The following is a 17,147-nucleotide window of genomic DNA, read 5'->3' on the forward strand; positions in this document are numbered from 1 at the left end:
CAAAATTAGCCTCACAAACTCATGTTTAGTATTTCCATATATAGCCATTTTGTTACCTTCTTTTGCCACTTAGGAGGTAGGTGCCTTACTCTGCTCAGAGAATTCAAACTTCAGAAGATCTAATTTAGTAGTTCAGAATATTTTTCTCATGGGCTGAGGTAAAGGAGAAGATGATAGCGAAGTCTTCAAATTTATTTAATGTAGTAACATAGGTGTACAGTAATATCTGAAAATAAACACCTGTCAAACTTTTAGAATTTCCATTGTATTCTGTCTCAGAAGTTAAATGCAAAATAGAAACATTTTCCACAAATGTTAAAGTGATCGGAAAACATAAAATGGTTTTGTTCCATCTTGAACAACATCTAGATTGAATTTCATTTTCAGGCTGTCCGGTAATAGCAAAATTTTATGAATTTGCATTGCTGTAAACACATATTTCTACTGCACCTTTAAAATATGTATGTCAATATTGTTTCATTTGAAAATGTTTGCTTTAAGAAAATGGTGAAATACAGGCCAAATCTGACATGTCTACAATTCTGCAGCATATTTCCTTTTTTAAAGCTCTTTGCCCAGGATAGAACTTACTAATGGAAGAAGTTTGGAGTAGTAAAATACTGACTTGTTTTTTCTCTGTGCGTTCTCTACCAGCTTGATTGTTGTTTTTTTTTTCCTTTTAAATGCTCTCATCTTTTTCTCATCAGTGGTAAACATAATTCTGTAGGTAGATTTTGAATACTGTTCTGCTGGCTTTGCCTATTGATTTTCATTCCAGGTTAGATTTTTGCTTGAGTGTTATACTATATTTATTTAATAATTCCAGTAAGAAATGTAAAAGCACAGGGTTGTTAAGCTAGTGAGCTCTTTCTGATATAGACTATGGCTTGCCCTTACGTTTTGGTGCTTAAACTGTCTTGCTTTTGACTCCTACTAATTTTCCTTTTGATAGATAGAACTTTGCCTTTTAAATTATATTTATATAAAACTACAGGTTCTAAAGTGATCACTTTCCTAGTATGATTACTCCTGATGTAATCTATATTAAAACCAGCATGATATTTTTTTATTTTGGGTCAAATTGTGTATTATTCTCACAGGAATGAATGGTGTGTGCTGGAGCTTTGTTCCCTCACACCACCTGTGTGAAAACACAATGGAAGCCCCCACATGCCTTCCTCTAAGCAGCACTCCCCACCACCTTTCTCCATCAAAAAGTATCCAACAAACAATAGGGAGAAAATTTAATTTGGATTATTCTCTGTTTCCTGGTGTCCTGCTGTCTGCAGACAAGAGCTCTTGCAGCTATCCTTTAAGGCAAGGAGGAGAGGGAGCAGAGAGGAATAAAAGTCCTCCTGTGTCAGGAGTTTCAGCAACTCATTGCAGGGTTAAAGTGGTTTAGTTCAACTCAAAGAAGAATTTTGGTTTAGAATTTTGCCCCTTTTAACAACGTGGTCTAAATTTCTGTTGCTGAATGCTGCATAAATTGGTCACACCTGGTAAAAACTGTAGGTCTAAACACTGAGGTTGGGAGCCATGACCTCCTGGGGATCATAATACATGACATGAAAAGGTGAGAACAACATGGAAAAATTCTGGTATTTTTTTATTCAGAGGTAAGACATGTAAAGACCAAATTCTTTACAGAAGAAACTACCTCTTACTTACTGCTATCTTATTTGGCTACATGGAACACTGGGCCCGGAACAGCTAAATCAATAATCAGTCTAGGAAGAGCTATCATTATGTTCTGCTTTGCTTTACTGCTCTCCAATGCATTTAAATAGCAAATGTGAAGGTGGGCAAACACATAATGGAGTACGATTTGTTGACGTTTTTTCAGTCACAGGTTTAAATATTCCAGTACAAACACTTGCAGGATTTTGCTGAGATTGTCGATAGTGGTTTTGTCAAGATTTTCTTCTGTGTCCTCCATGGTATGCCATACTGCAGGAAAAGGGGATGGAATCAGATGTAGGACTGGAACACCTATAAGGAGGAAAGTGAAATTTAGAGAAGAAATATTGGAGAAGTTCTGTTAATCTAATTGATGTGTCACCATTTAGCAATAGAATCAGGTAACTACTCAATAAACTTTATTATAAAGGAGTGTGCGTCACTGCAGCTTCGTTTTGCCTTCTCTTTTTTGAAGCCTGTGACTGCAGCGCACCTATTTAATTGCGTGCTTCCAAAAAAGGGCACCCTCCTTTCTTTGTACTGCTTTTCCTTGTTGTTTTGTTTTGGGTTTTTTTAAGGCATCTCTAGCTAGTTTTACTGTGATACTTATTTTTGGTTGGTTTTGTCTTTGAGATCCTTTGCATTGCAGTTGCTACCATGTTTAGGAGCTACAGAAGTGCAGCTTCCCCAAACTGATAACTGATCACCATGTTCTTGTGACAGTGTTAAAATTGAGCAATTTTAAGCATTTTTTTAGTCCTCTCCATAAATGGTAAAATGAAGTGTCTGTATTTTTACTCTGTAAAATAGAACCACTGTTATCCTCAGAACTTCCACCTCCACTTGAAAGGCTCTGTATCACTACATGTATATATATACACCAAGCTGCCTATACGTACTGCAGCTTTTAGGTAAAAAGAAGTTAAATAAGCCAGCTTCCCGATTGCTTTTTGGGAGAGCATTGTTTGTCTCCAGCCTTTTGCCTGTTTAACTGCTTTTCCTCTCTCATTTCTCAGCTGTTTTCTTTACTAGGTGTTAATTGTGTTATTAGAAAAGATTTTGAGGTGTAGTCGTTTCCCCTATGATCTTCTCCCATGTAGTGTTTTTGATATCCCTGGATGTACATACTATGGCTGTGTTGGTTTTGTTGCACCTGGGCTGTGCTTTGGTCTGAATAATGAAAGATTCGTGGAGCTGAAGAGGCGTTGAGCAGGAGAGAGTAACCATAGCTCAGCAAAGAGAGCACTCACTCAGGAGTGGAGAAGTGTAGCCGCTCTTGTGTGAGCTTCCAGAGCCGTGTGCTCATTTTACACTACTCAGTAGTTAACAGAGCATAAACAACAGTAAAATTAGGGGCTGGATGTGAAGATACCTCTCTCCTTTCCTAGGCAGATACTTTCTTCATTGAACTAGTGTTACATTCCTTTTCGTTAACCCTTCCCTGGCAATATGACCCTTGTAGTCCTTGCTCTACAGTGGAAAATTTCAATCAGAAGAGTTTACTATATCTACTAAGCTTCTTTGGCCCACCTTAGTTTTGAAGATGCTCTGCTGGGTGCTTGAACCAAGAAGGACATCAAATCCACATCTTGGACAAGGGCTTTAATCACTGATAAGCTTGTCAGGGTGGCAGCAGTAGCTTTCCCTTTCTTTGATTGCACGCCAAAGGAAAACAATGAATGCAGGGACAGAGTATTGGTGTCCGCCAGGAGAAATGCCTAAGCGGAGAATTCCTGTTTCAATTATGTGCCTAATTTCAGGAGGGACCTCAGTCATATTGCTGTTTCTGTTGGCTACGCTATGCACCTTCCCCACCCCTCAAGCTGACAGCTGTGAAATCTCCATATTATTTAGGGAATGAGGTTGTCTAGTTTGAGTATGTGGGTTTCTGCAGGAGTCAGTGCCTTCAAGTAAAAAGCTAACAGTGAGCATTACTGTAACTTTGACAACAGATCTTGAGAGACTGACATGCAAGTCAGTCTCTGTTGCTGCTCCTAGAAATAGTAGCTAGCTGGCTAGTGTGGTATATAGTGATATCCCACTGGATCAGACTTGTTTATCTTTGTAGGACACTACTGCTGACACAAATTTCCATTATCTCTGTGCCATTGGAGCTGCACTCATGCAAAACGACGATGAGTATGTTTTATCACTGCTTTTGTTCAGGTGTGTTCTTCAAAGCTGCAGCTCTTGGCCTGTGTAAAGTTGGATTTGGAAGCCTCCTTCTGGGGATGATGAGCTGTAAAGCAGGACTGTATGCACATCCTCATTCACTAAATGATGCATTTGTTACTGAACTTATAGTTTAGAAATATAAGAGCCTCTGGTACCTCTTATTAAAAATGGAATGTGGTCATCTTCAACCAAGCCTCGATGTAAAGTATTCCGGAAATACTGCCTTTCAACAGGGTGATTATTCAACAGATTCATGTTGTGCAGCTCTCGCTCTGTAATTCACAATGAAAGTCATTATTACAACTTTCAGACAATATGAGGCATGTTAGCACATTTGAATTATTTTTCCTCTCATATGAGCTTCTTCCATTTGAAAGAAGAAAAAGGGGTTGGTGAATCTATTGTGCGTTTGTTTAGTATTTAAAAGACCTCAAAACTGATGCTGTTACCATAATTTTACAGAAGTGAGAACTAAAATGCAGAAGTGAAGCAGTTTCAAGAGTCACAAGGTGACAAGAGAATCTGTTTCATGGCTTCGAGCATCTGGGGATCTTCCTCAGTTACTTTATTAATTAATATTAAAATCTTCATATAGGTTTAAGATGCACCATATTTAACATTTACAATATTAAACATTATAACTGTAAACCAAAAATGAAATCTAAAAATCTGATTTACAAGACTTAATACATCCAGAAACTACACACTAAATTTTGAAATTCATCAAAAGCCCAATTCCTTACCAATTGCTTGAAGCCTCTGAAACCATCGAGTAGTGTCTGGAAAATAATTGGGAAAGACTGGGTTTGGTGCGCCAATTAAATCCAGTAGAACAAACAGGTCCTACAGAAGAAAGAAACTTTAATACAGAATTCTCTACATTGCTATAACAACATCAACGGCAGCAGCAGCAGTGAAACCTCTTGGTTCCTGTGTAGGTCCTGACTAGGTCTTTGATAGCTCTAGCCAAAGATCTGACTTTTCTACCATAGTACCTGAGAAGAACTCATTAACAGAACTCAATTCCAATCTGATACATTTTGCTGTCTTTCCAAGGAGGAAAAATGTAGGATGTTTCTCTGTTCCTCAAGCTGAACCAGACTGCATTGCTTTGTTTGCGGTTTTGTGTGTTGTATCCCTTTAAAAGAAAAATTATAGTAGGTGGGGAGAAAGAAAAGGAAATTGCTTCTTCCCCAGAGAACAACAAAGTCTGTCAAGGGAAAGACATTTTATGAGTCACAAGATACAGTGACAGAAGAAAAGAGTGTCAGCAGTGCACAGGGAAACAAGAAGGCAGTAGGGATAAGGGAGCAGACAATCAGATTGTTAGTAGGAGTCAAAGAGAAGCAGCTTTCTGTAGCTTAGTGCTGAGCTAGGAGAGATTCCTTTACAGACCGATATTGTGTCTATGCACTTTCCTAATCACTTTGAATTCTCTCTCTTGAAGAAGGTGGTTATCCCAATTTATATTCTAATAATTTTTTCTATGACTCTTCTTCATCCTTGCATGGAGAAAGTCTGAGCAGATTCACCAAAAAGCTCTTGCTAACTCTATTTTATAACATATTATACAATTTCCACGATCCTGTTTCTTCCTTTAACTTTGGCGGGGTTCATGGTTTCTTGGGAATTTGGCTAATTACTAATTAAATATTAAAAAAATGCAATTTACTGTTGCTCATTAGGGAGGTGAAAGGTACTTACTATGCTCTGCAGCTGATTTGTGGTTGTCGAACCAGGTGGATGTGGAGTAGATGCCATTTTTTGAGCTAAGTGTTGAGATCCATAGAGGGAATCAGAAGGGGACCACCGGACAAAGGCTTCTTCACCATCAAAGAAAATGAGCTGAAGCGAAAGGTCTGGACTTGACATTGAGCTGATCTGTTGGAGGAAGTTAAAAGTAACATAACTGGTTCTGACCAGGATGTTAAACAAAGGACAAATCCTGTAGCCATATAAGCAACAATGGTTGAGTTATATTTTCAAGGTACCCTATGCAATCCTTCCTGTGGCTGTTGAACACACCTAATGGTGTAATTGTGGTAGTGACCAGTGATGATTATTTACTTAGCACAGTGACATATTCTCCAGTCTGGTATTGTTTTGGTTCTGGTTAAAAGTTTCATTTCTGACTTTATTGGACATGAGCTGAGTATGTTGAGACTCATCTGCAAAACCAGGTAGCAAGAACATCATCTCAAATAAAGAGGGGACATGTCAGCAACGACACCCGATGTAAGCACTAATCTTATTCCTTGGCAGGAAAAGGAGTAAGTGTCTGCTACAGTTGTGCTTCATTGGAGGTGAATTATGTCTTTGTGAAGCTGGTGGTTCTTTGAGGGACAAAGAGCAACCAGTCATGAGAAGAACGACCATTTCTTTTCCTTGAGGGGGACTTGGACCACCCAAGAAACTTTACCCCTAAAACCAAAGCACAGAGTAGAGTAGATACACCTTTCCCTTTTAACAACCAAAAATATCACAGCAGTAAAAACTGAGAGTATATATAGTTAATGTACTTAAGGTCACAAAGGAGACATCTGTGTGAAGTGTCTTCCCTGCATAGAAGGGGCCTTTTTTCTCCCTGTTTACAAACTGAATCCATGTTTGCACTGGCAATATTTCCTAATAACCTACAGCATAGCTAAACCCAATTCAGTTCTCCTATATGAACAGTATTGGGAATTGTAGTCTTGGCGGTCGCTATAAATATTTTAACCCCTCTATGAATTTATGCTACTTCAAATGAAATTGCATGATGTGGTTAAAAAGGTGGAGTCACTGGCAACAGTCATGTCCTGTATGGCCATCAACTCCCAACTAGCTGGAGCTGATCCAATATAAACAGCAGTGGAAAACTTCTATAAAATGTTGCTCATGCAGGCAAGATGATATTGATTATGCTTACGGTGATATATATGGATTTCTCTAATGGCAATGCTGGGCTGCCCTTTGTCCTTCACACAGGACAGCTGTTTTGATAGCAGTCATTTTGCCTTACATTCTGGAGGAACCTATTAATGCTATTTGAATTTTATAAAGTACTATTTGTATTATTAGTACTGTTGAACACATTCCCAAGTTTGAATAACATGGAGAGATGTATTTGCCCTTTAATTTTGCCCTTTAATTTATATAATGGGAGAAACATCAAGACAAAAATCACAGCTTCAAGTCAAGGTATAAATAGATTTGGTTGAAAACCTAACAAAGTCTGTTATGCCTCTATAAGCAGAGCAAAAAGGTCGTAGCTAATGTATTAAGCAGATGGATCTCAAGGTATATTTTGTTAACAGGCTGTACAAATGGTAGCCTGTGCAAAGTAATTAAATTGCCTTTTTGTCAAATGCTGTCATCTTACATGATAAAAACAATTTAATCAAAAAAAGATGCATTACTTGAAAAAAATTCCAGTCTTTAAGTTGGTGTGTAGTTTCCATAAATAACAGGCAAATTTATTTTAAGAAGCTTCTGAGTGAAAGCCTATGTATTACAGGAGTGTTTTGTTTTGTGGTGAAAACCACTGGCATATTCTTAATTTTCTAATTCTTAAATACTCTAATGTCAGAAGGAACCAAATCAGTTTCTGGAAACAACTGCTGACAAGTAATCTTCATATCTGAGGGTATTTCTGACACTTTGAGAGACCTCTTCCTGTGAAAGCTGTTACTGTATTCTTCTGTAAATAGTAATTACTTAACCAGTAGATGGCACTCATGAATCTGTAATCCTACAAATTTGTAATCCCACAAATTTGTAGGATCAACAGATTTTTGTGCCTAGCAATGGCAGCACTTTGAAACAAACTTTCACAGTGTAGGTAACAGAGACTGGTAATATATTATTACTTGACTCTCTTCCTGTACTCAGCCATGCTTGTCCCATAAATGAACTATTCAATTTGGTAAAGGAAAGCAAGAAGAAAAGCTTGAATCTGTTATGGGCTGATGCGATGTGAACATAACTCTCCAGTGCGGCAATTGGTTCATCCATCTACCAAAACAGAATACAACTGAGGGATTTAAAAAATGCAAGATTCAGAAAGCAACAACCCAAAACTTATACCTCGTCCAGTCTATGAAAAATGTATTATTCATATATAAATTGTTACTTTTATACAGTCTATACTTATTAGCTAATTTTTAGATAGCCACCCTTTGTGTAAGAAGTTTAAATGTGACAATGTACTCTAAAGTAGTAGATGCAGATCTCTGTCCTGTTCTTCTTGAGGTCAGTGGGAGTTTTACAAGAGGCACAGGAGTCAGAGAATCAGGCACGCAGGCTATGGGAGACAACATGGAAGTGCCTTAAGGCCTACTGCTGTTGCAGAAACAAATTAAAATGAAACAAGCAAACTACCTTGATTAACTGAAGCTTGTTGTCCAGGGCACGTGCCAGCTCCAATATCATAGCACAAGGCACGGCTGAATCAGTTGCTCCTACAAACACTCTCCCCTGCCTTTGTTGTCCAAAGAATTTTGAGTCATAGTGGCAAGCAAGTACCAGCTGGCGTTTTGCAGAGGGGTTGAGAGTGCTGATAATATTTGAAAATGTTCGATATCCATATGGTGTGTATCTCTGAAATGTATCTTCTTCAATTTGCCAACCTGCCTGTAATCCTTGAAGACGGTTCTTGATATGCTGCAATTAAAAAAATCAGATTAATATTGCTTGCTTCAGAAAAATGTTGCAGATAAATTGCCATTTGTGCCAATTGTCAAATGTGGTACTTAAGCTTATTTCTGTAAGTTCACTGTATTTTTCAAAGAGAAATTTTATAGGAAAATGTGGAACTTCATTATATAAAATAAGCAACATTTTTGCTATCTTAGCATTTTACTGGCTCACTTGCTTTTAATTTCTCCCTTTTGGCTCTTGTCATTGGACTCCAAAGGTGCTTTGAATGGTTGTCCCTTAATTTGACACATTAACATATTGATCTCTGAAGTTTCCAGGCCAGTGTTTTTTCAGGTGTAACCAGGACAGATTTAACATTTACCTCATCAAATCTAAACCCAGTCATGCCCTTAAATTAAATGTCAGAACTGGCTGCAGAGAACTTCGTGTGGCCATTTTGACAATTACCACACACAGATGCCACAACAGTATTGAAGAAATTCTGGGGTTTTGTTAGTTTGTTCATTTGTTGTGTGGTTTGTTTGCCTTTTTGGTTTGGGTTTTTTTTCTTAGTTCTTTTAGCTTCTGTGACAAATCTGCCTTTCAAGTAACACAAGTTGTCTGCACAGCTATAAGAGACGTTCCTGATTCCTGTAAATGAAAGAATTAAACATTTCAGAACAGTGTTTTAAAAATGAAATCCTATAAGTGTAGCTCATGTAAAGATAAAAATTAAGACAGTGAGTCATTTTAGGTATCTTCCTACCTAACGAGGATACCTCTAACAGCCCCAGTTATACTTAATACAGAGTTCTGGCTAACTTTTACTAGAGGGCCATCTCTATTGAGCAACTTATTTTTGTGGGTCCCTAGAGTGCTTCTTCAAGGCAGATTCCTCTCTCTTTATATAAACATTAGGAAAAGCCTCTAAGGGGAAAAAAGAAAATAGACTTTGAAGACTTGCTCTGCACTTAGTGAAGTCAGTGGGAATATTGCCATAAATTTTAGTGCTAGGACAAACTTCCGTTTTGTTTGTGGTCACCCTCTGAAAGCTTTTGTGGTGCTCTATGGTCTATCTACTATCTGTAGGCAGCGCAAAGGACGTCTGTTATGGATTAAGGGGACTGTATAAGCTTGGATGTAGTTCCCAGTGTACACTAGCTGTGACTGGCACTAGCCTTCTTAAGGGAGTCTGATGCTTTTTATGTGTCTTAACAAAGAAATGTCATCCATTTCAAACTCCATTGTGCTTTGACAGCGGAGGACTCTTCTTTTTTAACTTTGGTGAGGGGGGGTCTACTTTAGTATTTGCTGTTACCTGGTAATGGAATGATCCTATTTTGAACGTGATTTGTGCTTATCTAGCCTAGGCTTGGCCGGGCATTTTGGGTTTTTTTTTTTTACTTTTTCCTCTTTCATTTGCCTGCCTTCCAGGGTACCACTAAAGAAACCTCAAAACTAAGTCTATGTAGCTGCATTTTTCCAGTCTACCAATTGCAGAGTGGGAAACAAACTTACTGTAGTTTGAGCTATCTTGGAGCTGTTGAGTCACTGCCTATAGGGTAGATAAAGGCTAGTGAGATGTTGTGAATGTTTTCTAATAAACCCAACTGTAGTCTCCCAGTTGGGTAATGTAGTCTAGAGCCAGCATGGCACAGAGTCCTGAAGAGGTCCACATTGTGAGTGCAAACTAGAGGCACCGACCGGGCAGCAACCCAGTCGCAAGGTAACTCCTTGTGGCTCAAATACAACAGGCTGGAGGTTTTACTGGCTTGGGGCCAGGTGCAATCTGGATATGGTAGCCCAGCATTAACAGACTGTTGTCCCCGGTGTGAAAAATAACAATAACACGTTTGTTCATCAAGAATGGAAACTTGAATGCAGGAGGAACTATGTAAAGGCTAAACCATAAAATATGAAGGTAGACAAATACTGTGAAATAATAAAATGATTATATATGACATAAAGCTCTGCAGACTTAGCAGGAACTGACAACCACAAGGAAGAGGCCTATCACCCCACTTGCAAAATCAACACGGAAGCCTTTGTCTATCAGCACAACACAGAAAGCCTTTGCCTATCAGCACAACACAGAAGTCTTTTCCTAAGAGATGCGTGCACGGAAGTTATCAAGAAAACCTTAAAAGGGGACTGCTGGAGAGGAAAAGGTGTGAGCCGTTGGTGGAGCGCAGACCCCCCGGCTGCACCCAGCGCTGTTTGCTTGCTATCGCTTGCTGTAATTAATAAAATTGTGAATTGATCCTCAAAGGCTGAATCAATTATTCGCCTCTAACATAAAACACCTGGGGCAGCGGAGAAGCAGCATGGGACTTAGTGCTGCACTTCGTCATGTTGACCGTTTCATGTGCCTGCTTGCTTGGGCTCCTCTGAATCCTTTTTCTGTTGATACACCCATCTGAGAGGAGTGTAACAGCACAGGACCTCTCCAGAAAAAGGACAGGGTGAGTGTCATTTATTTCATGGTCCCAGGGGGGTTGAACCAGTGACCAAAAACCTGCTTATGTGAGGGAAAGGACAATGGTTGTGTTGTACTTTGGATACCAAACCTGAAGCAAGCTTTTTAATTAAAAACATACATTCAAAACCAGATTATGATTATTTCTTTTTTAATCACGCTATGCAGCCCTGGGAAATGTCAGCTGAAGTGTAAGCTGTGTCATGTGGGCTCTGCACAGTCTAGACTTGAACAATGATAGAGTTCATCCTGCTGAATGAAAGGAATGTGTCTGTCCCTTTAGTGGTCACTGAAGGCACTACCAGAATATAAACAATTAATGCTCTTCAAGGTTTTCAGGAAATGTTGTCTTACCTGTCGTACGATATAACTTCCTGGTGATCCGGGATATCTTTCTATCAGGATGGGACGCAAATCATTCTCCCACATTTCAGAAACATCTGTGTTTGCTGCAACTTCCTTAATAGCCTCAGAAGGTAAAATTTTTGGTTGGTGAGAGTACTATAGAAGGGAGAAAAAGGGAAGACTGATGTAACTATCTCTAGACTCTTTTAGCCGGTTTTCTTCAGAATTATAGTAAATGTGATCTGTTGTGCTGTGTTGATTTACTGACAACAAGAAGTAATTTTTTAAAAAAGCTTTTCCTCAAAATTGATTGACGTTTTTAAGTTCTGTGGCTTCTGTATCTTTAATTTCCATGCGCATTATACTAGCATTAAAAATATAGGAGAAATTTTTACCTACCAGCTGTAGAAATTCAACCCATGCTTTTTTCTCATATCTAATTTCTTAATTCTACATGCATACCGTCATGTCTGCAACCATGTCACCTTCAAGTGAGGTTTCCATTGAAACAAGTACCAGAAGCTTTGTTTTTGGTAGCAATAATATTTAGCTTTATGCTGTGTCTACATTAAGAGGTGCAGTACTGCAAAGAAATGCATAAGCCGTTTGAGTCACAGATAAGAGTGAAACTGCGGCATTGTGGCCTCTCCCCGCAGTGATGATGTTGGTGTGACTACACAGCTGTGGCAACAGACCCCCAGCACAGATCAGTTGATAAAGGCAGGCGACGCGCTGGAGCCTGTAGGCCACAGGCCCTGGGAGGGAGTGAGACAAGAACTTTAACAAAGATTGCTGGCTTGATCGCGGGTACTCGTTGTTGAATGGCAGGAAATTGTCGTTAAGTGAGGCAGAAGACCCTTTTGTATTAGCCAATACTGAGCTAGCTTTTTGTAATATGTATGAGCCTAAATTAGCTGTAACTGGTATAAATATAAGTTAGCTGCACAATAAAGACGACATTTGCTTGCATCAAGCTGCGTCCCGTCTCTTAATCGCGGCACACAGCGTGGTGTAGCTCATTTGGGGCTAATTGAGGTGTACATCAGCTTTGTGACACACGGATTAACCTCAGTTTTGGCAGCTTCTCTTCTGTGACAACCACTAGCAATGCTAGCTACCTCCCAAGTGGCTTCTTTGCTGCTGCCTAAGTGTGGACCTAGATTCAGGTGACCTAGATTACTTGAGACATTCTGGCGGGGCTGGCAAATGCATGTCTGTGAAGCGCCTTGTACTGTTCTGCAGTGGTAGATGAATGCCGGGTGGGATACCCAAGGACATCTCAAATGTCCTTTTAGGCACTTGATTTGAACCTATCCAGTCTCTGCCAATTGTCTCCACAGAAACCTCCTAAGCCACCCCTGTTTTTATAAATTCCTATTTTAGGCACCATCGTAGAATGCTCCTATGAGATCCATTCCTTATTTCTATCATAGGGACTTCCCTTTACTCCTCTCTTTCTCCCACTGGAAAATTCTCATCTATTTGTTTGTTCTTTGACCAGAACTGCTTTACATGATTGATCAGACTTGCTGTCCTTCAGTGTACCCTGTCTATCTCATCCATTTTGAGCTGAGAAAAGGAAGGGAAACTGGAACATGAGTGCACCATAGCTTATAGTGTAGGATAATGGTATTTTCTATTTTATTCTTTTCCTTTCTTCAAACTGTTTATCAACTGACTTGCTTTTGGGCTCCTGCATTAAACAGACATTTTCAGAGATGCATTCACTCTAGCTCCATCATCGTATACGTTAACAAAAAAATAATTATTCCTCTGCCTTTCCCCCCTCACTCATGTGCATCATTTTACATTTGTCTGAAATGACTGCTGAAACTCATCACCTGTGCAGGGAGTGTAGTGACCTTGAAATCTTCTGCAATCCTATATAACAACCTGTTACATTAATTATCCTGACGGATGAAATTATTATAAGAAGTGTTGTTAAGAAGTGTGAAGGAGGACAATTTAATTAAGGAAGTTAAATACACCTTTATTTCAACAGGTGAAAGGCTCAATTAGAATGTGGAATCTTCTTGCTCCTAACTATAGAGCATGCCTGGTAACCAGGGTCATTGAATCACTTTGCAAAGAAACTTTATTATTATTATTGAAGTACAAATGTATGCAGGCATTTCAGAAGAGAGCAATAAATTCCCATTTCTAATAATGGAGTTATCTCCAAATTTTGGAAGTGGGAGGAATTAAAAAACTGGTCATTAAATAAAAGAGAAGCAGAATGAGACCCACAGGTGACTTTTTCCCTAAAGTGTTGGTCAATCCTTATTTCCTCCATGGCCACAGCAAGGAGGCAGAGCAATGTATTCATGTTGGGGTGACCACCAAATGCTCTGTACTAAACTGCATAAAAATGCAAGACTTCAGTTTCTAGAAGAAGCCCATACTTATCCTGCTGATTTTAGTGTACTTGGCTCAGTGCCAATGGAACTTAGCTTCTAAGAACCTTAAGACCTGATTTCTCCTCCTCAGTGACAGGAGGGAAAGGTCTCTACACTGTTCAACTTCTGGCTCACATCTCCCTGGGGAGAAGGGGAAAAAAAAAAGTTATCAAGGGACAAGACTTTGAGAAAGAGGAAGTGGTTCTCGGTTAGTGTTTGCAGGGGCAGAGGAGTTCAGATGCTATGGTTTTGTGGTTAGATGACACTAATTACATAATTAGCAAGTAGATTGGCTAGCTGGAATGGAATGAGGTAAATGAGGTGTGGCTCAAGAGGGCTGGAAAAAGGAGCACAGGGCTACATGCTTATGTATTGACTAGTGTGACTAAAGATCTAGCCTCATGTATTCCTATATATGTATTTTATATGTACACATAGAACAAGTATTATGCATACTGTAGATGTATTATGTTACAGGTATGTAGTCTATATATGAGATATAGTAAGATACAATTAATAGAACAGAATGACAAAGTTTCTCTTTTTAAAACAAAAAACAACCACCAAACCAACACTTATTCGAATTTGGAGTGAATGAAATCAAGGAGAAGGGAACGACTAAAGGGAAGTGAGTTGAACTATATGAGGGAAGCTTTATTTTGTCAGTTTGTCCTGGACTCTGATCTATTGGCGAAGAGAATGGTGCACTGGATTAACGGAGTTCAGTCAGTTCTGGCTGAACTCTGAGTTCAGCTCTTCTACAAACACCTGTGGAGGGGCCCTGGAAGTATATTTTCCCTTTGGCAATTCCTGAACTCTTTTAATTGAATATAATTTGCGGTTGTATGCTCTCCCATGTTCCATGTGGTTTAGTTCTCCATGAACAAACTGTTAGCGTTTCACGACTGAACACTAAGGATTGTTGCACAGAGAAATCACGGGTTTACTGCTTACCAGCGTTTAACTGTTATCTTCTTCACTAGTTCAAACGACATTTTTAATTAAAACAAATATCATATGGTTCTATGACATTAAAATATTAAATACTTTCCAAATAAGTACGCAGTATCTATCAATACCATCCCTACTTGTTTTTCCTAGATAAATGCACATCACTGCTGGAAGAGCTATTTGTTCTCTTAAACTAAGACACTGTCCACCATAATCATGTTGAAAATTGGAGTACAATAGAATATTAGATGGATTGTTATTCTGGTTGTTGATCCCTCTTGTCCTGTTCGTGTTTCCCCCTAAATTCCCTAACTGCCCTAGACAAAGCAATAAGCTGTGGCTGCCGGTTCCCAGGCTGTGTGGAAGCCACCAGTGAGGTTCCAAACCTGCGGAGCAGATTTGTTCCCTGCAGGCATCCCGTGGGATGGGAGGGAAGCCGTGTTATCCCCCCGCACACGGAGCCGCGCCGAGCGAGCGGCGGGGACACAGAGTCCCGGCAGGATCTCCTGGGATGGGCGCGAGGGGTGTCCCGCGGGGATGGGGGGGGGGTGGTACGGACAGCAGCTGCGGCTCTCTTGTCCCCCAGGAAAGTGCGACACACGCAGAGACACACAGAGAGAGAGAGAGACAGAGAGACAGAGACACACAGAAACACACACACAGGCACAGAGAGACACAGACACGGAGAGACAGACACACAGACAGAGAGAGACACTCAGAGAGACTCTACACAGAGAGACGCTCAGAGAGAGAGAGATACACATAGAGACTGTAGACAGAGACAGACACACGGACAGAGATACACATAGAGAGTGTACACAGAGAGACAGACACAGGCAGACACACACATAGAGAGACACAGAGAGAGACTGTACAGAGAGAGACATAGACAGACACCCAGAGAGACAGACACCCAGAGAGAGACAGACGGAGACACACAGAAACACACACACAGAGACAGAGAGACACAGAGAGGCACAGAGAGAGAAAGAGGCACAGAGAGAGACACACACACACAGATACAGAGAGAGACACACAGAGAGACACACACAGAGACACAGAGAGAGACACACACACACACAGACACAGAGAGACAGACACACCAACAGAGAGAGACTCTACACAGATACACACAAAAACACACACAGAAAAAGACACGGAGGGACACAGAGAGGGGGGCACACACAGAGATAGAGATACAGACACACAGAGACCCCCCACCCAAGCAGAGAGGCGAGGAGACCCGCGGAAACGCCACGCACCTTCTCCAGGGTCCACGCCGCGGCATCCCCCGCGCTCCCCAGGTGGAAGCAGAGGCAGAGAGCCCCGAGCAGGCGGGCAGCGCCCGCGGCCCCGCCGGGCATCCCACTGCCCTCCGAGTCCCGACGGCCGAGGGGCTGCTCTGCCGGCCTCTCCCGGCTCCTCTCCTCGAGAATGAGCCCCGTGCCGGGTGTCAGCAGGGCTCTGCCCCGCCCCCTCCCGCCTCCCGCCGCGGATCGGGCTTTGCCTTCCCCCAGGGGAACGCCGCAGCCCGCGGTCTCCCCAGAGAAAAAAAATCGTTTTGTGTTTCTAGGAATGGCTTCGAAAGGAACCGGGGCTCCGTGTGACCTCTGAGCACGGATGGGGCGCTCCAGGCCGTGGAATTGGAGCGGCTTTGGGATCCCGCTGGGAACAAGCTCATCATCGCTGGGCACCGAAAGGGGCATCCCTGAAGGGTTTTGAAAGGCAAAGACCTATGGAATTGAGAAGTGGTTTAAATTATTATTTGATAAGATTTTCCTGTGATCTGTTTTTTTAGGCTTAAAATGATAGTGCTTCCTAAAATGTCAATCCCGTCTTCAGGCGTTTTAAATTCTATCATACCATTTACCACCGATGAAGAAAAACCCGTGCGGAGGCGATGTTTTGCAACAGATCGATTAAAGTGATGAAAGGAAACAGAGCAGCTTATGAGCACACAAGCCCTTCTTTACCTCATCTGATATCACCATCCTTGCTCTGTGGTGGGGTAGAAAACATCTGACTTCTGCATCACGGATAGTCCATTCAAAGTCTCCAATTTTTACACGATTCTTAAAGTTCAGTCTTAACGCTAAAACAAATTGAAAGAAAAAAAAACCACACAAAAGAAAGGAGGGAGGGGGGAGGGAAGGAGCAGGAGAATCGCCACACTGCTCTTCAGCCTAATACTGGAAAGCTGCATCCTGGAAAACACAGCTTTGCAAGTATTCAAAGTGTCTGTGAAGGTAATATTACAAAAAGGGAGCAATTTGTGATTTGCAGGTCCTTGAATCAGATTCCACAAACTTCCTAGAAAATCTTGTGGATCTGCTGCCCGGCACGAAAGTGGGATCTCTGGTAGTGATAATTTTAGCATCCTTCTAGATGATACTTGGAATGTGGCTGTATCCAAAGTTTTTTGTGTATGGGAAAATGAAGAGTTAATTTAAAGCAATGCTTTTTTTTTTTTCCTTTTTTTTTTTCTTCTCCTTTCTTTTTTTCCTCACAAA

General features: G+C 40.7%; 1 protein-coding gene across 1 annotated transcript; it reads right to left on the reverse strand.

The window, feature by feature from the left end:
• Window positions 1-1,569: 1,569 nt before the first annotated feature.
• QPCT (glutaminyl-peptide cyclotransferase) lies at window positions 1,570-16,195 on the reverse strand. Its single transcript, XM_009569149.2, has 7 exons — window positions 15,900-16,195; window positions 11,300-11,446; window positions 8,212-8,493; window positions 5,557-5,733; window positions 4,596-4,695; window positions 4,008-4,124; window positions 1,570-1,989 (listed from the first exon to the last, which is right to left on the reverse strand). Exons 1-7 carry the CDS (start codon window positions 15,999-16,001, stop codon window positions 1,844-1,846), a joined length of 1,071 nt encoding a protein of 356 aa, XP_009567444.2. The 5' UTR covers window positions 16,002-16,195; the 3' UTR covers window positions 1,570-1,843.
• Between the last annotated feature and the right edge of the window lie 952 nt (window positions 16,196-17,147).

The sequence above is a fragment of the Cuculus canorus genome, chromosome 3 (assembly GCF_017976375.1).
Source record: "Cuculus canorus isolate bCucCan1 chromosome 3, bCucCan1.pri, whole genome shotgun sequence".
Taxonomy (NCBI): Eukaryota; Metazoa; Chordata; class Aves; order Cuculiformes; family Cuculidae; genus Cuculus; species Cuculus canorus.